The 25,980-nt window shown below is 43.8% G+C and overlaps 1 protein-coding gene across 16 annotated transcripts in view; it reads left to right on the top strand.

Annotated features, from left to right (window-relative positions):
- The window catches only part of CADPS (calcium dependent secretion activator), a gene marked incomplete at both ends in the record, with an annotated part of 501,631 nt that overhangs the window by 271,827 nt on the left and 203,824 nt on the right, over positions 1-25,980 (top strand). For all 16 annotated transcript variants that reach the window (XM_080714889.1, XM_080714888.1, XM_080714885.1 and 13 more), the window contains one exon: positions 24,945-25,056. In XM_080714889.1, coding sequence (XP_080571015.1) covers positions 24,945-25,056 — 112 coding nt within the window. The remainder of the gene's footprint in view (positions 1-24,944; positions 25,057-25,980) is intronic.

Raw genomic sequence — 25,980 nt, 5'->3', positions numbered from 1 at the left:
AAAGCACTGAGTACACAGCTTGAAATTTACCCTGAGAGCAAAAGGAAAGCAAAGGATGTTCTGCAACTCCTAATTTCAGCTTTCCCTTCCTGGTACACTTTCTTTGCCCACCCAAATGTTAACCATTCTCACTACCCATTCTAGTCACCCCCGAATTGTTCACACCACACCAGTCTCATTCTTCTCTGAATAACAGTCCTCACTGCCTTTGCAATTTAGTTATTACATCACTGTGGCAGCCTTTGAACATTTCTTGAACTGCATTCAGCTGTTTAGGTTCTCTGCACAATTATTTAATTGTTCAAGTAATTACTCAGTTTTTTTAAATGAAAGAGAACTTTCATTTAGACATCTAAATGAAATCTAGACATCTCTGTAGATCTTCATCTAGACATCTCTATTGCACCCTTAAAACTTAGTATCGTGGCTTACAAAGAATAGACTATCAAAGGTTGTTTATTAAGCGATTCATTGTACATCTTTTCCCAGGATGTCAAGCTATTAAAAATCATAAAACTTAAGATATCTATTTTTTCTTCAGGATTTTTTTAACCATGTTAAAGGAACATTTGAACAAAACAAATTGTTTCTTATAAAATGTATCTATGCTGGGCATGGTGGCGCATGCTTGTAATCCCCGTGCTTGGGAGGCAGAGACAGGAGGATCGTGCAGGTTTGAAGCCAGCCTCGCTGGCTTAAGAGACCTTGTTTCCAAATAAAAATATAAAATAGGTCTGGGAGTGTAGCCCAGAGGTAGAAGGGTTTCCAGGAACCTCAGTACCACCAAAATAATAATAATAATAATAATAATAATAATAATAATAATAATAATAACAACAACAACAACAATAATAATAATAAATGTATCTAAGATTAGTGAACTTAAATCAAATTGGGACATAATAAGAATATATGGCTAGACCATGCCTACATGATAAATAACTGCAGACTTAGACACAACATCCCTCTGCTTTGCTGAGTCTCTGACAAAATAGTAGGACCTACATCACAAGATTGTGGCAGGGATTCACAGTGCTGAGCCCTGTGTTTAGAATGTAGTAAACATTTAATATACGTTACTGTTGTTAATAGAATACAAAAATGTGGAATTACAAACCAGATATGGTGCAACACAATTCATTATTACATATAGATCAAATGTTGACCAAGTAGAGGTCCTTGGACATGACCCTCAAATCGCAGTCCAACTCCTGATGGTCAGGTGTTAATAAAAGTCAAACATTTAGACTCCATCAATGCCACTGCTGTAGGAGGACTAAGCTCTGTATCACTCATCTGTGTCACTTTTTTTGGCATTTTTCTCTCACCCGCCTTCCTTTCACCAAATATAGCTTTATGTTTTGCCATCTTCTGTGAAGGAAACAAAAACACTTCAACACCCTAAACACCACCCATATTTATTCCTGACACAAAACAGGCGGGGGGTTGGGGGGGAGTCTGTCTGATCCAGACAGCTTTGAATTTTTATATTAGGCACATGTTGAATTTTTAATGATGCAAATAAATTCATTAAAATGTACACACAATCATAATGGATAATGAAACTATCACTCCCCACTTAATGTGATGAAATTAATGACCACAATTCTATGAATTTCCTTGGATGATTGATGGGGGGAATAAACTTAATTTTATTGTGCTCATAATGAACTACAGGAGCATAAGCTACTGGTCGTCTGTTTGGAGAGAGGGAGGGCATTTGTTGGCAAAGAAAAAAAGACACATGGACTTCTTTAGGGGAATGGAGGCTGGGGTTTCGCTGGAAAGTGGTGCAGAGTTGACTCTTCTTGTCTGCACTGTGAAAAGGGAGAAAATCTGTGTGGCAGCATCAGAAGGTTATGGCGTTGTCTTGCTATTTCTGTAAGTCTGAACACCACGAGGGGAAGACCTCACGCCCTGAATTGTGATGGGCACACAATTCTGCTTTTCAACAGATTCACTTACCAGTGTGTTTTACTCAGAGGTGAATGCCTTTCTCTGTCACTTCCTCATTCTCTCTTGTCATTCTTCTCTCTGCTCTTTCCTTTTCTCCCCATCTAACCCCCTCTCAGGTTGGCCATATATATGTTGAATACTTGATACTCCCATAGTAAGCCAGGGCGTTCACTCTCCATCCAGCTCTGCTCTCTAGAAATGCAGGGGTATGAAAATCCCAGACACACTTCAGGAATGGGGCCTTCTTGACCTTGAACTTGTCTAATGGAGATAATGTACTGGCCCATATGCTTTTGGGCCCAGTTTGTTTTTTATTTACTTTTTTTTGTACTAGATATTGAACCCACGGGTATTCTACCTCTGAGCTACACTCCTATTTTTTGAAACAAGGTATTGCTAAAGTGCTGAGGGTCCTGCTAAGTTGCTATGGTTAGCCACAAACCTGTAACCCTCCTGTCTCAGCCTCCCAAGTTACTGAGATTATAGACTGTTGCCATCAAACTGGCCTCAGGTTCTTTTTTTTTTTTTTTTTTTTTTTTTTTGGTGGTGGTGGTACTGGAGGTAGAACCCAGGGGTTTTTCTACCTCCGGGCTATACTCCCAGACCTATTTTATATTTTATTTGGAAACAGTGTCTCACTAAGTTGCTGAGAGCCTAAGTAGCTGAGGCTGGCTTCGAACCTGTACGATCCTCCTGTCTCAGCCTCCCAAGCACAGGGATTACAAGTGTGCACCACCACGCCCAGTTCTTCTTTTTTTAATGTGTGTTTGTGGTACTGGGAATTGAACCCAGGGACATTCTAGCTCTGAGGTAGACCCCAATTCTCTCTTTTTTTGGGGGGGGGATTTTGAAACCAAGTCTTCCTAGGTTGCTGAGAGCCTTGCTATATGGCTGAGGCTGTCCTCAAACCTGCATCCTGCTCTCTCAGCCTCCCAAGTACTGGGATTATAGGTGTGTGCCGCCACACCCGGCTTCAGGTTCACTCTTTAATTCATGATCTGACCTGTGTAAAAGCACTTCACACAGTCGCTGGCTCAGAGTGAGCATACAATCAGTGCTTTGTTACCATCATCGTTGCTAGCTGGGGAGTAGGAAAGGCACTCCTGACTTGCCTGGTGAATCATTCCCGTGTGGTCATTTCCAGGCATGTCCCTCTGTGCCCAGTGACACCTCACATCCTAGAAAAGGCAGTGAGCCTAGTAGCCAGTTCTCCATAGAAGGTATGAGATGACTCTTGGCATGTGGCACTTGCCTGTAACCCCAGTGCTTGGGAGGTAGAAACAGAAAGATCGTAGTTTCAAGGCCAGCCTCAACTACTTTGTGAAGCCCTGTTTCCAAATAGAAAATTTAAAAAGAGATGGAGGTGTAGCTCAGAGATGGAATGAATGCCCCTGGGTTTAGTCCCCAGTACACCCCCTACAAAAAAGAAGGTATGAATGGAATTTGAAAAAGACTCCATGCTTACACGATTCTGAGACTTTTTTTTTTATCTCATCTAAGCTATTGCCTGTTCTTGGCCTTTCCTTACTCTGATGTGTCCTGTACATTCTTGACAAATGATCATCCTAAACTATATCTTCAATGAAGATCCTCAGTGGTACCTGGCACCATACTGACCCTGAATATTTATTGCCTCATTTAATCCTGGCAACCTTAAGAAGTAGACACTGTCATGTACCCATTTACAGACAAGAAAATTGAGGCTCAGAGAGGTGAAGGTACTTACCTACAATCACATGGGTGGTTGGTTATGTACCCACACCAACATCTAACAGTGTGTGATTTCAGAGTCCCAGCTCCCAGATGGTACACAATAATTATATCACTGTAGAGCATTTAGCTCAGCTGGTAGAGCCTGGTGCCTATACAATTATATCTTCTTGTGCACATTGTGTCCAGACACATCTTGCACACACATCTCGCACACACCCACACAGTAATCATTTCATCTCTCCCACCTCCTATTCCCTTCAGCACAGGTCACGAGGGCCAAGCAACACGCAGAGACTATGGGCAGCCGCCTGGTGCTGTCCAGGGAAGATGGATTAAGTCTGTTCTTCCCATGAACACGCTTTTGCTGAAGTACTGATATCCATTGACGTTGGCTGCTTAATGATGACAATGTCTATGTGATAATTTAGGCCTTGATTTTGCGAGCAGGAGTTCAAAGTTTGGTTTTGGAAAAAAGAAGTCGAAAGGTTCAAGGACTTGCAAACTCAGCTCAGGCCGTCCTTCTGACTGGGGTTCATCCACCCTGGGTAGGTGCTACAAGAACTCTTAGGTGTGCTGACTCCACCCCAGACTCTACAGTCACCTAATCAGAGCAGAGTGACTGAGTATAGGACTCGGACTCCAGAAAGAGGGCTCACATTTACCACTTACAAACATGTGGCTTTTTTCAGACTTTCTAAGATTTGTGAGCTTGAGTATCCTCATCGGTGAAATGGGGCTCACCACTGGCCACTCTGTGGCATCACCATGAGGATTAACTGAGATAACACACAGAGTGTTTGAAACAGAGACTGGCTTGTAGCAGGTGTTCAGTACACAGGCTGAATTGACCGCCGTGGTGATGACTATAATTAAATAATCACATTACACAGCCTGGGATTTAGAAGTCTAGGATTTCACCAAGCCCCATAGCAGGCAGGAGGTTGGAAGTGGAGTGGAAACACTCTCTCCTGATCATGCAGACTGGCACCAACTCAGGGTTAATTTATTTACTTAACAAACATGTTTGGGATCCTGAGCACCAGAGACAAAGTGGAGGCCAGAAGGTTAGCTCCTTCCCTTCTGATGGGTTTCAAGCTGTGCTCCTCCTCCTTTTCTTGACTAAAAGAGGGAACCTGGAAGGAGGTTGATGGAGACACCCCCTCTCTGCAGGCTCAGCTCAAGCACCACATCCTTAGACAGGCCACCTGACAGGTGGAGCCCTGGCCCAGCCATCCTCTGCACCCTGTTCCTGTTTTACCATCCTCATAGCTCCTGTCATCCTCAGAAATCATCTCACTTACTTATTTGGTTATTGTCTGTCTTGCTCCATCTAGATGAAGTTTTCCCTGTGTTCAGGGTCTGTGTCTTGCTCATGGAGTTTCACTCTGAACCCAGAGCACAGAACCGCCCCTGTTTGCTATCGATTGGACAGGTGGGTGGGTTTATGAATGGATGAACAAATGAAAGATGAAACAGCAAATGAGGACTGTGACCCTAGACCAGTCCACCGCCCTGTTCACTGGAGAGCTCAAGAGTGGTCCCGGCAGCGGCCCACCGGCTCCCCGTGGCCCACAGTTCCGTCGTGCTCCGGCCTCTGACTCGTGCTCCCCTCAAGTCCAGGTTAGAAGCCATTTGTGTGGTACCTACTGACTCATCTTCATGATAGACACACACCAGCTCCACTTGGCCAGACCCCCTCATCTAATTAATTAATTTATATTAAAGTGAATGGAATCAGAGGGCTTTGAAGCCAGCTAACTTGGAAAAGACCAACAAGGGGGGATAGGGTAGAGGCAGGTGAGAAAACTCTAATAGTCTTTGAAGTTGGGCATCTAGAGAGGAAATTCTCACTGGGCTCCTGTACATACAAGGAAAATCCTGTGTACAGCCCCCATTTTATGCCCACACAGCCTTTATTCAGTGCTTCGTATGTTATAGGCACTATGATGAGCACTTCGTGTGTTATTTCACTTTGCCTTGTAATGACTTGGAGGAGTTTTCAGATGATAAAACTGAAGCCCAGAGAGGTTAAGCTTCTTGTGGTCGCCCAGCATGCAAGTGGCATAGAAGGGATTCCCATCACGCCTACAGTATCTGGGTTATTCTGTTTATAATGGCTGAAGTCATTCTGATATCATAGTTTTCCATTATACTGTTTCAACACTGGTTGTTTAGTCAACAAACATTTGTTAAGTGTCTGGACCAGTGTCAGGCATTGATCTAGACAGAGATATGACACAACACAGCATCTGAGATTTCCTGCCCTCCACAGATGTTGGCTCCCAGCGGGAGAAGACAGATACACAAACAAAACATGCCTGAAATGAATGTTAGACAGTGGCAAGTGCTAAGGAGAAACACATTAAAGAGAGAGAATAAGAAATGCCAGGTAGGAGTTTGCCTCCCTGACCATCCTACAAATTCACATTCCCACAAATCCTGGCAAAAGCTAAGGCAGTTTTTCCTGCATAGTGCTAGGGAAAGATCATTCCAGGGCTCTGGAACAGCAAGTCCAAGACCCTGAGCTAGAGGCACACTTGGCATTTTCAAGGAACAGAGGAGAGACCCGGGTAGCAGGAGCAAGTGAAAGGTAGAGGCAGTGCTGAGAGATGAGATGAGAGTCCATGGAGGTCCAGTTCACATGAGCCCCGAAGGCTGCAGTGCAGACCTTGCCATTCTTCTCGACAGAGTCTGGGAAAGAGGAGTGATCAGAGGTGACTTGCATTGGCTTCTGAGGGAAGACAGGGCAAATATAGAAAAACAAGTGCAAAGGCCACTGCAGTACTCAACGGGTAAGATGATGCTGGAGCTAGAACCAGTGTGTTATCTGTAGAGAAGTGTTAGATTCTGCCTGTCGTTGAAGACAGGACCAACAGATTTGCTGAAGTACTGGGTGTGGGGTCTCAGCAACTAACAGGAGTCAAGATAACGCAAGGCCTCCAGCCTGAGCCAGCCTGAGCCAGCCAGGCCATCCAGGTACATCCCCATTGGTAACCTCAGTATCTTTAGATTCCCCCCAGGCTGCACCTGGCTTTGCTTTCTGCTACTCAATTTTCCAAAACATTGAGGCTCAATGTGATAGAAACTTCGAAAATAAAACCAAGCATCTGACAGATTGGCTCGAACACAGAGGAGCCCCGAAGTTGATGGGCCCCAAGTGGATTTAATTGCAGACCTTGTATCCATCTCTAATCAAGGAAGAGGACAGCAGGAAGGAAGGAAACAGGCAGGCTTGAGGTGTTTAAAAAAAAAAGGCTATACTATAAAAAGATCAAGTAACATTCAAAAGGGCCATAGAAGCATTAAAAGGTTTTTATAACCATTATCTGCCCAGGGGGTTAAAGAAAGCAAGTTTTGTTATCACCAAATCTGGAGCAGTGAAAACATTTAGAGAACTGATTGGCTCTTGTGTTGGGCATTTCAGGTGGGCGTGATTGAACCTACCTTTCTTTAATTTCATACCTCTATGAACTTAAGGGAGTACAAATGCCTGTTGGGAAGAAATGCTTGGGAGAGCGTCTGCTAACTTACCTTACCTGGGCAAAGGGCAGGAAGGTGATTTTTGTTGGCAGGAGGTGTCTAGTTGGTTTTCCAGTTAGCATTCTCACTGCTGTGTCCCAGAATACCTGACCATCACAGCTAGAGGGAGGAAGATTTATTTGCGCATAGTTCTGTAGGTTTTAGAGGCTTCAGTCTATGTTAGGCTGGGTCACATCCTCAGAGCTCAGGACATTGTGACAGGAAGCAGAAAGAGCAAGGGAAGAGGAAGAGGGACATATACATGAGGTTTGAGAGACGCTGGCTGCCTGCCCTAGCCCTGGGAGGTATTGATATACTCACTCATTAGGAAACCTGACAGTGCCTGGGGAAACCTTATACAGTACAGTCAGTCCGGCCTCAGTTCAGTAATCACACTGGAGATAGACTCTGCTTCATTTTATACCAACAAAACTGTGGGGTCATTTGATCAAATTTATTAGGTAGGTAATTCTGGGTGGCTGACACAGACTCTATGGTATTAAAGGACCATAAGATGTATTTGGGCTCTGTAGGATGTGATATTCTAACTGAGGATTCCAGACCAATCCATGAGATATAGAATCGAAACAGAATGATATGGTAAGTACCAGCTAATGGGTATATATCAATTAGCTATCTCTATGTAACAAATCACCCTAAAACTCATGACTTAGAGCCATGGTCATTTTTTCTGATCCATTTATGTGCATATTGGTTTGAGGTTGGTAGATCCATGCCAGGTGCAACTGGATAGCTGTACTTCAAGGTGGGTCTGACTCCTCACTATGGGTCGGCTCAGATCTGCTCTGTGTAGGTCACTCTGGAATCCAGGCTAAAGGGACAGCAGCTACCTGATGGCAGCTTTGCTCACAGTGGCAACAGAGGCACAGGAGAAGAACCCTCTCCACTTAAAATATCTCATCTGCCAATGCCTAGTTGGTCAAGGAGCACCAACCTGATCATTTCAAGGACAAGCTGTAGGGATAGATACTCTTCCCAGAAGGAGACCAAAGCAAGCAGTCACATGAACAAACCCAACATCAGTGGGGCAGGAAGAGAGATTTTTTTTTCTTGGAGAAGACAGAAGAGATTGACTCTCATTGAACAATAATTTTACCTACCCCCTGATGCCAAGAAAATTCAGTGGAGGAAGAGGATTAGGAGTGAAAGGAAGTATCCCAGGCACTCAAAGAAGGAATTTGGAGAAGATGAGAATATGTTCTTAACACTTATTCTTTGACAATAGCTGCTAAAAAATTAAACCCAAACTTAAGCTTCAATTTTATTTTCCCAAACTGAAAAAAGAAACATTATTATTCACATGGTTTGGAAAACATTTTTAATTGCATAGAATATAAATACATTTAATTGATTTTATGGAAAGTAAAATATATGAAATGACATTTAAAGTTTTCCCCTAATGTATTTGTCTGTGGACTCTTACAGATATTTAAGAAAACATATCATCACATTAAATTTCTGTAATGTATGTAAATTTTAAAAGCATAAGCATAAAACTGCAGTTGTTCCCTCTAAATACAGGAACAAGACAAAGATGTTCACTATCACCATTCCTTTTCAATATAGTACTTGAGACTCTAGGCAGAACACTAAGGCAAGAGAAGGAAATCAAAAGAGTACAAATAGGAAAAGAAGAACCAAAACTATATCTATTTGCAGATGACATGATATTATACCTAAAAGATCCAACATAATCAACCAAAAGGCGTATAGAACTGATCAACAAATTCAGAAAAGTGTCTGAATGCAAAATTAATCTTAAAAAATCAGAAGCTTTTCTGTATGCAAACCATAAATCCACTGAAAAAGAAATCTAGAAAACACTTTCACTGAGGATATCCCCCCAAAAATAAAATACTTAGGAATAAACCTAACCAAGGGGGTAAAAGAAAAAAAAAATCAAAGACTTTAGAAGATGGAAAGACCTTCCAGGCTCTTAGATAGGCAAAATAAATATCATTAAAATGGCCATTCTTCCCAAAGTGATCTACAGATTCAGTGCAATACCAATTAAACTACCAAGGTCATTCTTCACAGACATAGAAAAATCAGTCCTCAAATTCACTTGGAACAACAAAAACCCAGAATAGCTGAAGTAGTTCTCAGCAACAAGAACCATGAAGGGGGCATCATAATACCTGACTTCAAACTATACTACAAATCTACAGAAATAAAAACAGCACAAACACAGACATATAGGCCAGTGGAGCAAAATAGAAGACTCGGAAACAAATCCATATACGTACAGTCATTTGATTTTTGACAAAGGGGCCAAAAACACACATTGGAAAAAAGTTAGCCTCTTCAACAATTAGTATTGGCAAAACTGGCTAACCATATGCAGAAAAATGAAAATAAACCCCACTTTCTTGCCCTGTACAAGAGTGAATTCAAGATGGATCAAAGACTTGGAAATTAGACCAGAGACCTTACAGCTCCTTGAAGAGGGCATAGGTCCAGTGCTTCAACACATAGGCACAGGAAGAAAACTTTCTCAACAATGCCCTAAAGGCACAAGAAATTAAAATGAGGATCAATATGTGAGATTGCATTAAACTGAAGAGCTTTTGTGCAGCAAAGGAAAATATCAAGAACCTCAACAGAGAACCAACAAAATGGGAGATTTTTGCCAGCTACCCCTCCAATAGAGGACTAATATCTAAAATATACAGAGAACTCAAGAAACTCACCGCTAAGAAAATAGCCCAATCAAAAAAATGGGCAAGTGTCCGGGCATGGTGGCACATACTTGTAATCTAGCACTTGGGAGGCTGAGACAAGAGGATCTGAGTTTGCTGACAGCCTCAGCTACTTAGTGAGGCCCTTTGCAACTCAGTGAGACCCCGTTTCAAAATAAAGAATAAGAAATAGGGGTGGAGGTATAGCTTGGAGGTAGAATGCCCCTGGGTTCCATCCCCAGTACTACCAAAAAAAAAAAATGGGCAAGTGAACTAGATGATTCACAAATGAAGAAATACAAATGGCCAATAAATGTAAGAAAAAATGTTCATCATCATTAGTTATTATAGAAATTCAAATCAAAACTACCTGATATTTCACCTAACACCAATTAGAATGGCAATCATAAAAATACAAACAACAAATGTTGGCAAAGGTGTGGCGAAGCGGGATCTCTAATACATTGCTGGTGGGATTGCAAATTAGTGCAGCTACTTTGGAAAACTGTGTGGAGACCCTCAGAAGAATGGGAATTAACCTCCCATATGACCCAACAATACCACTTCTGGATATTTACCCAAAAGAATAGAAACCAAACTACCAGACTAATCCATGCATATCTGTTTAGAGCTGCACAATCCACAACTGCCAAACTATGGAACCAGCCAAGATGTCCATCAACAGATGAATGGGTTACAAAACTATGGGATGTGTACACAATGGAATTTTACTTATCCATAAAGAAGAACAAAATTATGTTATTTGCAGGGAAATGGATGTAACTGGAGGACATTATTCTAAGTGAGATTAGCCAGTCACAAAAACTAAAAAAAAAAAAAAAAATCAGTGTTTTTCCTAATCTGTGGAAGCTAGAGAGAAAATGGGTCATAGGAGGGACTCTAGACAAAGAAAGAGGAGAAACCACAGATGAGCAAATAAGACATCTAACTGAAGGAGATAAAAGGTGGGATGAGGGAAGCACCCTAATGTGCATGGTGTACATTCACAAACATATCAAAGTCAGTCACTAAACCAGTCTCGAGAAGGAGGGAGGGAGGAGGGAATGGGATGGGAATTAGGGAAGGACTAAATGTGTGACGTGTGCATGTATGCCTCTAACTTTACCTCCTGATAATGTATGATTACAATGAAGCAACAAATTTAAAAAAATTTAAAAAACAATAAATATGATCATGTGAAAAACATATCCCAAAGGCAACTGCTCAACAACAAAGCTGAAAAGAAATGTATCAAAATATACTTAGGATAGATACTTGAAATCATAATGATCCTATAGTTTTATATTCTGATTTTTTTCTCTTGATAGTGGTTTGAAAAGCATTTTCAAGGTCAGTTTCTACCTTGGTGTTTTATTCTATTATGGGCACTTGGATTAACTTGTGCAACTCCGAGATGTCACTGAATAATTATCACAATCTTTATCAGTAACATTTATGGAAGCTTTATCAAGAATCAGCTTGGGAAGTATTTTCTCATCCACTTCTAACAAGACAAACCTAGGAGAGGAATTGTTTTAGTCAGCTTTCCTATTACTGTAACCAAGCTACAAGCTCAGCTTGAAGAGGAAAGATTTATGTGGCTCATGGTTTGGAGGTTCAGTTCATGGTTGGCCAGCTCCAAGGCAGAATCTGCAATGGCAGGGCACGTGGCCAAGAAAAGTTGCTCTTCGTCACGGTCACTGGAAGCAGAGGGAATGAGAAGAGGGGACTAAGGACATATAGAGCCACCAAGACCACGCCCCCAGTGACCACCTCCTCCAGCCACGCCCTACCTCTGAACATTCCTACACTGGGGACTGTGCTTTTAACACATGAGCTGTCTGGGGGAAATTCTAAACCTGGAGCGTATCAGAAGTACTATAAACACCTCTATATTGCAGGTAAGAAAACAGAAGATGCAAGAGATTCAGACGGCTGTGTGGGGTCCCTTAGGTAGAAAGTGGTACACCCAAGTGTGTCCCCAGATCAGAGGCTCCAGACCCTGCCTGTGAACCCTGTGCTCCCTGGGAAATGTTAAGTATCCTTGAGGATGACCTTGCATTTGTACTTGCATAGGTGAGCACGCATACAGAGTGTTTCTCTCAGTTAATTGGGGTGGCAAACAGATAGGAAGCCCTGTAAAGTAGAAGCTGTTGATGTGTCCATTTTACAGACGTGACAGCCAAGACCTGGAGTATTAATTCATGAGCCTGAGTAGAACAGCCTGACGGCACAGTTCACCCAGTGCTCCACCCTGCGTGTTTGTGGATGAGAATGTGGCTGAATGGCCTCCAGGGCTTCTTTCAACTCTGGGTCCCTGCCTCATCTGGCTCATGTTCTCTGTGGGACTGTTGGAATGCCAACAGGTTTGCAGTGTATTTTGCAATTCCTCTGGGCCGGCCCTAGCTTCCTGAGAGCTTCGGCCAGCCGACTACATTGTGAATTTTGTACACCCTGCATCTGCTAGAAGCTGCAGGGTGTCCTAAAGTAGATTCAACTTCTAAAGACACAGTTAGCTACATAGCTTCCTGGGTACTTAGGAGAATCACAGGTTGCAACCTTAATAACCAGCTTAGGTTACAAATGCAATTATAGAAAAGAACCAGTGAAGAAAATTCATTGTGAGGCCTGAGTCAAGGAGAGGAGAGTAGAAAATTAATAAATACTTCTCCCTTTTGGTGTCTTCTATTAAGTGAGCAGTTTATTTCCTCTGAAGATCCTCAGGAACTAGAAGAAATAGATCCTTAAAGAAAGGCAGCTACGAGATGGGGAGAAAGAATAAATTTTAATTGGAAAGAGAGAGCCACCATGTCCAATGACAAAACATCATCTCCTTTCACAAGGATATTTTGAGACCACCCTGTAAGTTCTGCTTTAGAGAAGGCAAATACTGACATTTAAAGCATGTGATGAGCTGTCGTCTCTACGATTTACTCATGATGGTGCCTCCCAATGCCGCCCTGTTGCTTAACCCCAACCTTGGAAAATTTCAATTTTCCTATTGACCATCTATATTTTTTCTCATGAGTCAACCTTTGGTGAATAATGCAACCTAGGCTGTCTCAACCAAAGAAAATCTCAGCTTCCAGTTTCCAGCACATGACGAGATTGGGAGCTGTGATTCCTCTCCACTCAGAGGATTAAGGCCACTGGTAAACCAGAGAGCCAGACATGCAGCAGGGCCTCCGCTGCCTGGGTTGGAGGTTGCTGTTGGGTTCAGTGCTGGGTTCCTTTTACCCAGACTATTAACACGTATTTACTTTCAACAACAATCAGAGGACATACCAAGAGACAAAAACACAGTAAAAAGAAACAGAGGAAGCATTAAACTTGTAGCAGAGAAATTGGGATTATCAAACCAGGAATTTATAACAAATATGGTTAATATTTATCTATTATTATCTAGTTTTTATTTTTTTATTTTTTATTTATTTTATTATTTAAAGTTTTTTATTATTTATTTTATTTTTACTTATTTATCATTTTATTATTTATTATTTAATTTTATTTTATTACTTATTATATTTACTATTTTATTTTATTTATAATTTATCTAATATTATCTAGTCGCTAAATCAGGATGGTTCAACTTGCAGTTTTTTTTTATTTTACGTTGGCGAGAAATCAGTACATGCTCAGTAGGAACAATTCTACATTTTGGATTTGCATTTTGAATTTTGAATTTGGATCTCTTCCGAGGCCACCGATGTGTGGTCCCCCCCACCTGGAAGTGCAGTTCCCACCCACCCTGCCTCTGAAGGGGGCAGGCCACGCTCTACGCCCTGTGGCTGCGCTGGGAGGGTTGGTGGTGTGGGCTCCTCCAGCACATCTTCCCCTGAGCTTTGTGTCACTTAGGGGAGGAAAGTGGGAAGGAGGAATGTGGATTGAGGGAGGGGACACTTCAGGTGATGTTGTGTCCACACATGAAGGAGTCACTACCAATCTTGCTAATGTACGGAGAAGAGCAGGGGAGCAGGGGACGCAGGGGAATGTATGGAGCGACGCGTGCATGTGTTAACACATCACCCTGAATCTCACTATAATGTATAAACGCATGAAAAAAAGTAAGTCCTACAAGTTTCTATGGCTTCTTTTTGTGTCGTTTCACCAGGCCAGCCTGTTTAACGCCCCCCCCCCGCCTTCCTGGCACCCTCAACCTCCCCTTTCTGCTTATTTCCCTCCATAACTATGTGATCATCAGATTTGTGACCTATGTCACAGGCCTGAAGATCTGGTGATGGGGGGTGGGGAGGGGGGACATGGGGGCAAAGAGAAGAAAAGGAGAATGGATTTGCCTGCGTGACCGGAAGTCCTTTGACTGTTTCGAGGGAACCTCAAGGGGAGCTGAGCTGAGGGAGGGAGTTTGAGCTGTGTTTCAGATTCCTGGAGAGGAGACATTCCAGTGGAAACGTCAGAGGCAAGCTACAGCCTTCGTCTTTCCACTTCCCCGACGACCCCATTTCTATACAGTGAATATCTCGTGTGTACAGAAGAGGCAGCTTAGCCTTTGTGGCGCACCCAGGGCTCCGAATCATATCCTATCAGTCAGACTGCGGAGACACTCGGCGACGGCACAGTGGACTGGCCTGAGCAGGGCGGCGTTCTCTCCACCCGAAAGCCAAGCCCTGAATGCTCTCCCTTCCGTCCCCGATTAGCTTTCCCTCTTAGCTCCGCAGCACTTTCATTTCTTGAAATGACACCTCTCTTGTTAAAGCCCACAGTTAATTTTACGAACCGTACCGATTTAACACCCAGCTCACATGAGCCGTATACCTTGGATAAATGCAAATCCGGTCTCTGTGGCATGAATTATGGCCTGATGCTGAGAATCACCATGGCAACTAATGTCATCACCCCTACCCCCACCCTCAGCACCAGCCTGCACCAAATCCAGTCCTCCAGGGCCCTTACGTGCCCAGCACCCAGCGTGGATATGTTCTTTGCTTACCCAAGCGTCAGCATTTGTAAATATCACTCTGTTGTCAGAGGTTTGCAGTCGATGTTTACTGTCATTTTGGGAGGTATATTCCCTTTGTGGCAAATGTTTTTTTTTTTTTTCTGTTCATAGGGGGGAAAGAATGTAATGAAAATTACTTTGTGTATTTGATTAGCAACAGTCGTTGATAACATATGGTCCGCCTAAGCTTCCGCAAATAAGAGGCTTTAAATAGTAAACAGCGATGTGGCCCCATGGAGCAGCTGCACTGCAGCGGGCCTGTACGAGGCTGCCTCACACGCATTTCTCCCCTCCTTCCCTCATTCTCTCTGCAGATCAAAGTATACATTTCAAAGCAGGAGTGCTATGTGATAGCTTTGCAGAAAGAATGTGCTGTGACTCTCCAATCCGGCTCCCCGCCCCCACCAGAATATGAATGATAAGTTCCTAACAGTTTATGGTTTTGTATGAATGAGGCCGCAGTGTGGGTCAGTGAGTCGGCATGCAAGTGGCTCTCGAAGAAGCATTTGGACGCCACATGTCTGAAATGTTCTGATTGCCAAACCCCCAATTTATGACTACACCAGGCGAACTGGAAGGAGCTCCATGGAAAATTGGGAGCGGCGCATCGATCCCCATTGGACGAGCCGTTCTTGAAAATCCGAGTTCACACTTAATATTTATGGATGTGCAGGGGCGAACGTACTTTAATCTGCTAATGAACAAAAAAGTTCCATCAGGCTGAGCGGTGATTTAACTGTTTATAACAGGGCCCAGCAAATCTTTTCGGAGAAGGACCAGATAATACACATCTCAGGGTCACTGGGCACGTGATAGGTATCTCAGTTACCCAGCTCTCCAGCAGTAGTGCAAAGGCGGCTACAGACGACACAAAACAAGTGACAGAGCACAGCAGGGTGGCAAAAAATTACCATAAAGCTATCCCTGGGCATTGAGATCTGAATTTCAGAGAAGCTCCCCATGTTACAAAATTGTAGTCTTACTTGATTATTTTCAGCCATGTAAAAAATGCAAAAACTAATCTTGGCTCACGAGCTGGATATATAAGCCAGCCATCAGCCAAGCTTACCCCACAGCCCATACATAGCTCACCAAGCCCTGGACTATAGTCCTACTCGTACACTTTTTCATGCATTTTGTATACCAGGTACTGAGTTCAAAGGTGTATATGCAATACCTCATTTCCTATATATCTTTCCTTTGGCCTTATGGGGTTGGTACTAATTTGTATCCCCAGTTTATGGATGTGAAAAGGAGCATATGTTATCAACCTGTGAGCTACACCCCCAGATATCTTTATATTTGTTTTTTAAACAGAGTCTTGCTAGGTTGCCGAGTCTATCCTTGAACCTGCAACTCTCCTGTCTCTACCTCCTAATCATTTCTGCTTTATGGCAGCTCCCCAAGTTCAATGTAATATAGATGAGGACACAGCTTTAGTTCTTTTGTGATACTAGAACACACCCAAGATTGTTCTTCCTCTGAGCTATGCCCCCAAACCTTTCTTATTTTTTTTTTAATTTTGAAACACGGTCTCACTAAGTCACTGGGGTTCCACTCAGGCTGACCTTGAACCTCCCCTCTCAGCCTCCCCAGTTACAGGATTACTGTCATGCACCACTGTACCTGGCTGAGTTCACAGTTTGCAGCCCACTGATTTGGGACCCACAGTCGCACCCCATGCAGGGATTTGCGGATGGATGACAGACATTCAGGAAGGATTTCTTCTGTAGAGCTCATTTTAGAGGTGATCCCTAAGCACTGGGACAGCTAGTCAGCTGTGCCGTGCCTCTTGTTGGTCTCCACCCTCATGCACAAAAGTCCTCATTTGGAATAGACACATGTCACAATACACACGCCTTCACGTCAGAGGTGCCTCTTTTAGTCTTCGGTATGTGCTTGTGTCAGAAAAGAGCAAATGTCAAAACAGTGGCTCGTTTTGTGACCTGGTAGCAGTTTGCAGCATCATAGCCATTGATGTCGCTTCTGGCAGGTTCAAAGCCAGACTCAGCAACTTAGTAAGATCCTGTTTCTAAATGAAGTAGAGCCAGGGATGTACTTAGGAGGGAGAAAACCCCTGGGTTTAATCTCAAGTAAATAAGTAAATAATAAATAAATAGAGATGGTTATGTAGGTCAGAAGTAGAACACCCTTGGGTTCAATCCCTAGTACAAAAAAAAAAAAAAAAGAAAAAGAGGCCCATGTCCTTGGTTATTTCACAGCTGCTTAGTCTAAATTAATTGTTGTTCCTTCCTAGAAACTAAACAGATTTATTGTATGGCATGCCCTTTATTCAACAAAGGAGATAGGTTTAAAAAAACTATTTCCTGCTGCAAGATATTCACCATCTAGACAGAGAGGCACACACAGATAATTGTCAAAGCTTTAGTACTGTGTGCAGCGTTATTGAGGGACACGAAAAGGTCCCAGGCCCAGTGCACGGGCTTTGAGATCAGAACTGAGTTTGAAGTTCATGTACTTATTTAGCCTTTCCAAACCCAAGTTTCTCCATTTATAAAGTAGGGATAAAACAGAATATACTTCATAGAGCTCTCAGAAGGATTAGATGAGCTGAGTCGTGAAAAGCACTAAACCCACAGCCTGGCGAACCATAATCATTAAATAATCGGTGGCCTATTTTAGTGTTTTTGTAAGCTAGCCATATACCGTGAACAGAGTGGCAGAATTGATAGACTCATGGAAGAAGGGCAGCAAACCCATTTTACTTTATCTACCTTGTATTCAGAGAGAAGTTAATTAACTTTTCCAGCCTCTTCCTGCAACAAATATCATCAACCACTGATCTTTGCCAATTAAAGTGACATTGTATTCAAGTTCTGGGAAACTTTTAAGAAGAGGTATTCATCTTGATAGCGATGGTCAGTTACAAAGCAAAGAATAAAAGGGAATATAAGTGGGCAGAGAAAAATGCAACCGTGAAGACAGACTTGTTTATTGATGTGTGGTCTTACACAAGGAACCAAAGGGTTCCTTGAGTCTGCCACTGTCTGATTTGACTCTGTGAAGTGTGGCATATACTTTCTGTAAAGCATATGGAACATGCAAAATGAATCCAAAGTTAGAGGTCAGAATGGCTGAGAATCCCAGCAGTCCTGACACAGAACTTTACCTCTGAATTCAGAGATAATTATGTTCACCGGGTCAAGATCAATGGAGGTGATGTGGTGGCGTGGTCAGAGTTTAGATTGCAGAGCCAAGCTGCCACTTATGTCCGGTTTGTGACCTGCGACATATCATCTAACTTCTCTGGGCCTCTGTTTCCTCATCTGTAACTAGGGGCATGATAACCGCAGGATTACAGAGTAACCAGGAGGGCTTAAATACATAAAATGTGCATGTGACTGCACACTATTTTGAGATAGGTATTTGTACCTAGCACATAGTCATCTGAATAAATCCTAGCTCTTTTTTTTTGGGGGGGGGGGTGGTACTGTGGTTCCTGGAAGCCCTTCTATCTCCGGGCTACACTCCCAGACCTATTTTATATTTTTATTTGGAAATGGTCTCTGAAGCCAGTGCAGCTGGCTTCGAACCTGCGCAATCCTCATGCGCCACCACGCCCGGCTAATTCTAGCTCTTTTATTGTAAAGAATCCCAGGCCTGGCATTGTGGTGCACGCTTGTAATCCCAGCATTCACAGGCTGAGATGGGAGGATTGTGATTTGTGGACAGCCTCAGCTACTTAGTGAGGCCCTTTGCAACTCAGTGAGATCCTGTTTCAAACTAAAGAATCAAAAATAGGGCTGGGGATATAGCTCAGAGGGAGAATGCCCCTGGATTCCATCCCTAGTACTGCAAAAAGAAAAAAAAGAAAAAAAAAAGAAATCTTGGTCTTTTTTTAGTTAGAAAGATATAGAGTGGAAAAATACATACATACATGCATACTGGGGTACTGGGGATTGAAACCATAGGCATTCTACCTTGGAACTTATATCCCCATCCCTGTTTATTGATTCATTCATTCTCTCACTCATTTCTTTAATTTAAAACAGAATTTTGCGCCGGGCATGGTGGCGCACGCTTGTAATCCCCGCGCTTGGGAGGCAGAGACAGGAGGATCGCACGGGTTCGAAGCCATACGCGCGCGCTGGCTTAGGAGACCCTGTTTCCAGATAAAAAAAAAAGTATAAAAAATAGGTCTGGGAGTGTAGCCCGGAGGTAGAAGGGCTTCCAGGAACCCCAGTACCACCAAAAAAAAAAAAAAAAACAGAATTTTGCGCCAGGCGTGGTAGCGCACACTTGTAATCCCCATGCTTAGGGGGCAGAGACAGGAGGATCGCGCTGGTTCGGAGCCAGCCTCAGTGGCTTAAGAGACCCTGTCTCCAAATAAATAATATGTAAAATAGGTCTGGGAGTATAGCCCGGAGAAGGGTTTCCAGGAACCCCAGTACCACAAAAAAAAAAAAAAAAAAAACGACAAAAAAAAAAAAAACAGTTGCTGAGGCTGGCCTTGGACCTGTCATCCTCCTGTCTCAGCCCTTCAAGTACTGGGATTACAGGCATACACTATAATGCCAGGCTAAAGAGTGGACCCTTTTGACTTTTTTCCTGCAAAGGAAGAGAGGCAGGAAAGGCGTTGATAATTCAGCTTTCTAGATTCTCAGAATAAGAAGCATCGACACAAAAGAGCCAGAAGTGGCCTTCAAAGAACCCAGAGACTAGCAAGGGCAAAGGCAATCCTCCTGCACGGCCGTCCTTGGTCCAGGCTGAGCAGCCTGGCTGGCCTTGGACTCAGAGCCAGGTCTAGCGTCTGTAACTGTGCAGCTGCAGGGGCCTCACTCTTACAAGGGACGCACGTCCGCTTCATGCTCAGCCCCTGCCATCTTGCAGTCGTTGGTAATCATGTCTCTGAAGATGTGTTTGTAAGTGACCGCCGACAGGACAATGTAGTATGCAAAAGCACTCAGGGAAAAGAAAGTGCTTTATGTTTTAACCTCTTAAAATGTACTTTTATTGGTGCACTGTACACACACATCACATGAGGTTCAAAGTGGCAGAAACTCACACATAGCACTTAGCGTGTTTCCCTCCACATCCTCCCCGCCTCCCTCTGCCCCCTCCTGGTACAAGTTAGTGAGACTGGCCGCCATCCTTCATGCACAGACTCTTATTATTTGCATTGTTTCCTTTCTTGGCCTGCCTTTTATTCTTCCCACTTCCCACCCCCTTCCACTGTTCAACTGGTCTCTCTCCTCATTTATCTGGGATCCGTTTGTTTCCTATTTTCCCTGTGGCTTCCACAGATGGAGAAAACGTGTGTATATACATTTTCTTTATTCATCTGTGGATGGACAACTGGGTTTGTTCTGTAGTTTGGCTATTGTGAATTGTGCTGCTGTGAACATGAGTTTGCATATATTACTAGAATATTTTGACTTTAATTATTTGGGAAAGATTCCAAAGAGTTATATAGCTAGGTCAAATTCATTTGCAACCCCACCAACAGTGTATAAGAGTTCCTCTTTCGCCGGGCGTGGTGGCGCACACTTGTAATCCCAGCATTTGGGAGGCTGAGGCCGGAGGATAGCAGTTCACAGACAGCCTCAGCTACTTAGTGAGGCCCTCCATAACTTAGTGAGACCCTGTCTCAAAAAATAAGTAATAAAAATAGGGCAGGGGCTGTAGCTCAGTGGTCCAATGCCCCTGGGTTCCATCCCCAGACCCGCAATAAAAAAAAAAAAGAGTTCCTCTTTCCCCATATCTACAGCAGCATTTATTATTGTTTGTATTCTTGATGGATGCCACTCTAATTGGAGTTAGATGGAATCTCCATGTGGTTTTGTGTGTGCGTGTGTGTGTGTGTGTGTGTGTGTGTGTGTGTGTTACTAAGGATGGAACCCAGAGGCATTCTACCTCTGAGCTCCACTCTCATCCCTTTTTTCATTCTTTTATTTTGAAACAGGGTCTCACTGAGTTGCAAAGGGCCTCACTAAGTAGCTGAGGCTGTCCACAAACCATGATCCTCCTGTCTCAGCCTCCCGAATGCTGGGGTTACAAGCGTAAGCCACCATGCCTGGCTCTCTATGTAGTTTTGATTTGCATTTCCCTGATTGTTAATGATGTGAAATTTTTCATATACTTATTGGCCATCTGTATTTCTTTGTTTGACACGTGTCTGTTCAGTTTAGTTGCCCGTTGTTTGAGCACAGAGCCCTGCGTTTTTACTTTGCACTGGGCCCAGATCCTAATTGACTTTGTACATAGCCAGTCCTAATTAGACTAGAACCTCTTTCTGCCTGCTGTGCTGGACCGGCTTATGGTTTCAAACTCTGATGGACACACTGGGGCTTAGTTGTCACCTGACAACAGGATGTGAGCTAAGACTTGTGAGAGGAAGCTGAAAACATAGCCACGGAGCCAGTGGAAAGGAAAAGCAACTCAGTGTCCAAGTGCAGGTACTGCAAAGGCTCCTCTGATGGCTTGAATTCCACCCATTGCCAGGGGCTCTGGAGCGCTGCAGGTAGAAGCATCTGGTGGGCCTTCTGAGCAGAGCGTCCTTGGATGTTGCAGGGAATCAGACACTCTGAGTCAGCGCCTGCCCAGCAAGCCAGGAAATCCCTACAAACCCATCCCAGGACAGTGTTGTAAGGATACAGTGTGGGGTTCCCCCAGGACCCTGGACTTAAGGCCTCTTTGAAACCTCATGTTAAAGCTTCTCATTCTGGGACTCTCTTGGTTTCCAGCAGTAATTTTCCTCATCCCTGGGACCCAGCATGATGAATGCTCAAAGACATTAATAGTACAATTAATCATAAATAACAAAGTAATGGTCACTTCTTTGCCAATGTTGCTGGTTATAATTAAAACAGTAAGCTTAATAATGTTTATTACTGATAATTATGACAATAATATCAGCAAGAAGTGTAACATAGGAATTAAGAAATTTGGGTTCCTCTCCAGTTCTTTTTAGGTTATATGGTCCTGGGTATTGAACACAAGAGCATCCTACCTCTGAGCTACACCCACCACCCTTTTGGTTTTTTATTTTGAAACAGAGTCTCACTAAGTTGTTGAGGCTGGCCTTGAACGTCCAATCCTCATGGCTCAATCTCCCAAGAACCGAGATGACGGGCTTGTGCCATCATGCCCTGTTGGGTTTTACCTAGTTCCATCACAACCCACTGGAGCAATACAGACAAGAACTCAAGTGTCTGTATGGTCTTCTCACCTGTGACACGGCGCCCACAGTAACAGCTGCTATTTTCCTATAGTAATGAGATGAGAGAGTGCATCCAGCTTCCTCACATGGGTCAGACTTTCAGGAGTGCCCAATGCGCCCATGTCAGGTGGATGGCACAATAGAAATGGTCCTCACTATCTGCAGAACACACTCTCCTACTCAGGAAGGGAAGGTGCCAAAATGTGATGGTTTCTCTCCATGTTCTGAGCCTATACAACTGCTCTGTGAAAATGAGCTGGACTTGCAGCTGGAGGTATAGGGATGTTAATTAGCTTGTCCCAACCCCTGCTTTGAATGTGACTAAACCAAGATTTGACCTAAAGATTTCTAGTTCAAACCCCTGTCATGTTACTTTTGCAAGGACAAAGATCCTCCTGTTTCAGGGGCATGCTGCAGGGGCTGACAAGCACAGCTAGGCGTTTTGCCCTGTACATCTAATGCTTGGGGCTGAGTTTGAACCTTGCCTCTCTGTTCACCCCCTCCACCTCCTCCTCTGTTGATACGGTGACTGCCTGTTTCCTCAGTGGTCTCCGTGCTCTGATCCACGTGGGCTTGGGTCCCCTCGTCTCATTGTTCTGATGGCTTCTCGTCAACTCTCCCTTGATATCCCTTTTAGTTCAGTCCATGGACTCTACCGGATGGGTACCAACAGTGCAACTGGAAGCTAAGGTTCCAGAATTTACAAAAGACTCAATGCAAGCATCCAACAAGCACAGGGTTAAGATGTCAAGCCCTCTAGCCATCAAAGAGACACCCATGGAATAGACCAGGAGAAAAGGGAGTAATGATACCCAGGAAGCAAAGAAGGACACCCTTTGATTTGTCCTCTTGGTTCAGATGGTAGGACAGTCATTGACTTTGTGGAAAATATCTTGGAAAGAGGCATCACAAACCCTGAGCAGGCTCATTGATGTGCACAGGCCCCACAACATTGTAAGAGCTTCAAGTGTTTGCTGATGAACGGAGAAATCTCTCCCGTCTAGATCTCTATCCCAAGGAAATATTCAGAGTTAAATCAAGAATTAATGTCCGACTCAGCTTCAATGAATAAACTGTAATGCATGCATGGGTGTAATACTGTAAACCACTAAAATCAGATTTTAACAAATGTTTTACAGTATGGAATTGTGGCACTGTAAGGGAGAATGAAAAAATCTTTATAAAAATGCCTCTTCTATTTCCTAGTTCTATGGAAGAGCATATATTTGGCACCATTTTCTATTTATTTATTGCAGTATTAAGGATTTAACCTAGGGACATTCTACCATTGAGCTATACTCCCAGCCCTATTTTTTAGTCTTTATTTTGAAACTAGGTCTCACGAAGTTGCAGAAGGTCTCATTAAATAGCTGAGATTGGCCACAAACCTGTAATCCTCATGTCTCAGCCTTCCAAGTACTGGGATTACAAGTATGCACCACCATACTCAACTAGCACCATTTTCTCATTTGGGAAATATTTATTAGATGTCATCTGTGTGTCAAGCACTGTGATGAATTCCGAGAATCCCCTATACACAAAACACACAGTCTCTGCCCCCATCAAGCTGACACAGTATGGGGGTAATTCTATCAAACCATCACACAAGCCGAGCATGGTGGTGCACGCCTGTAATCCCAGTGCTTGGGAGCCTGAGGCAGAGAGTCTCAGGTTTGATGTTAGCCTCCAGAATTTAGTCAGACTCTCAGCAACTTAGAGAGACCTTGTTTTAAAATAAAAAATAAAATAGAGCTAGAGGTATAGTTCAGCAGTAGAATGCCCTTGAGTTCAATCCCCAGTACCAAAAAAAAAAAAAAAAAAAAAAAAAAACCTATCACATGAATAAATTGGCAATTACAAACCCAGAGATCACTAGGGTGCGAGATGAAGCAGCGTGCTGAGGAAAGTTTGTACTGGAGCCAACTGAGACTGGGGGATGAAGGGACATGCTCAAGGGAAGGGGGCTTTGGGCTGAGCCTTAACCAGCTAGCTGAATAAAGGAGGAGTGGGACTGCCAATATAGAGGAGCCTGCACGTGACAGAACCCTGGGGCAGATGAGTGGGGGCCCGGGTTGTACCCCAAGTGCAGTGGCACAGGTTCCCTGGGGCTGTAAGGTGGGGCTCAGGGCATTCTAGTGAACCCGTCCAGAAGATCACTCTGCCTACAGTACCAGACAAATGGGGGTGGATTCTCACCAAGAATAATGATGGGTAAATAAAGAGGCCACTAGAAGGGACCCGTCAGGGGCTAACAGGAGTCGTGCACAGACGCTGCCCTGTGCTGGGAGGCAGGCTCTCCTCTGCAGAGAGCTGAGGCTCAGACACCCACACGCTGCGAGTGGGGATGGCATCTCACTCATCCTTCAACCTTTGACCTCTTCGTCTTGGCATGATGAAGCTCACTGCTGTTTCCACCTGATCTTTGGGTGTCCATGGGAACGGGGTTCTCCACCCCACTCTTGTGGGAACAGGGCTTTCTACCCCACTCCCATGATTCTGCTGGAGTCTCCTTTGAAAGTCAGGCGTGGGCCTGACCCTAACAAAGCTCCTTTCACCAGCCAGAGCTGCAGTTTCCAAGAGCCAGGGATCCAGAGGATGACACAAATTGATAGTGGTCAGCCAGCACTGTGCGTGAGCGCAGCAGAGCCTGGCGGTTTCACCAACTTCCCTCATGCTGATTCCAAGTGATCCCTTCTAGTGCCCTGTGAGGACCCAGGCAACTTTCTGAGTCTATCTTGCACTTGCCTAGCAAATTAATTAGCACTTTTTGTCAGCCTGGCAGCTTCGGAGGACTGGGAAGGGGGTGTGACAGCCACTGCCGCCTGGGGTTAGCCCGGCACTCACTGGACCTGGGAAGAAGGGGAGAGAACACCACTGCAAGGAGGCACACCCACACTGACCTCTCTGATTCTGTCCACAGCTGGGGCACCCAGGGCGACTTCTCCACGACCCATGCGCTGCCCGCTGTGAAGGTGAAGCTGTTCACAGAGAGCACAGGGGTCCTGGCCTTGGAGGACAAGGAGCTCGGACGGGTAAGTGCTCCCTGGCACCAGAGGTATCAAACAGAGCTCCAGGTGATGAGTGTCCCAGCCGCACATCCGATGCCCTGGGCACAAGAGTGTTGCCAAGCGCTGAGAGGCCCCACTCTGGAGTTTAAATCCTGGGCTGCACTCTGAAATTGCAAAATGTGCCCTTGGGCAAGTCCCTAAACCTCTCCGACCTTCAAGTTTTCCTCTGTCAACTTGGGCTACCCAGGGTGTGCACTGCAAAAGACAGAGGATAGATCGTCAATGGCCCATACCCTATATAGCAAAGATTTGTAATGCTGTCTTGGAGTAGAATTATTAGATAATATCACTAACCTACTCGCTTAATGAGGTGAAGATCAGCACAGTGATGTGAAAGAGAAACAAAATTCATCAGTAGTCAGAATAATCAGAATGAAAATACTCAAAGATCCCCAGAAACTCTGGCTCACCTGACCCCATATGGAGAGCCACCATGAGGTGCTGGCTGCAGAACCCCCGTGCACATGGGCTGTGTTGAGCTCCCAACCCCCTAGTAAACAGACTTCTTGACATGGGGAGCCACTCTGGGCTCTTTCTTTGATTTCCCTGGAAATGTGCTAATATGTGTATACATCCCTCTTCAAAGAGGCACAGTTGGACATTACTGTATGAATACTGCTCTTGAAAAATAGTCCATTGTCCTCTATACTGACCTGTCTTCTTTTACATGTACACATAGTATTTCACTGTGTAGATATATCTTATTTAACCAGTCTTTTATTGATTATTTTTAGACTATTTCATCTTTGTCTGTATAAACAATGGTTTGGTAAATTGCCTCAAATTTATTCTATGTATACGCTTATATGCCTATAGGATACTTTTCAAAAAATTAGCTGACCAAAATTTGGATTTTGACAGATACTACCAAACTATCCATATGCCAAT

This window comes from Muscardinus avellanarius (genome assembly GCF_963383645.1).
Source record: "Muscardinus avellanarius genome assembly, chromosome: 18".
In the NCBI taxonomy this organism is placed as follows: domain Eukaryota; kingdom Metazoa; phylum Chordata; class Mammalia; order Rodentia; family Gliridae; genus Muscardinus; species Muscardinus avellanarius.
This window is presented reverse-complemented; position numbering and strand designations above follow the sequence as displayed.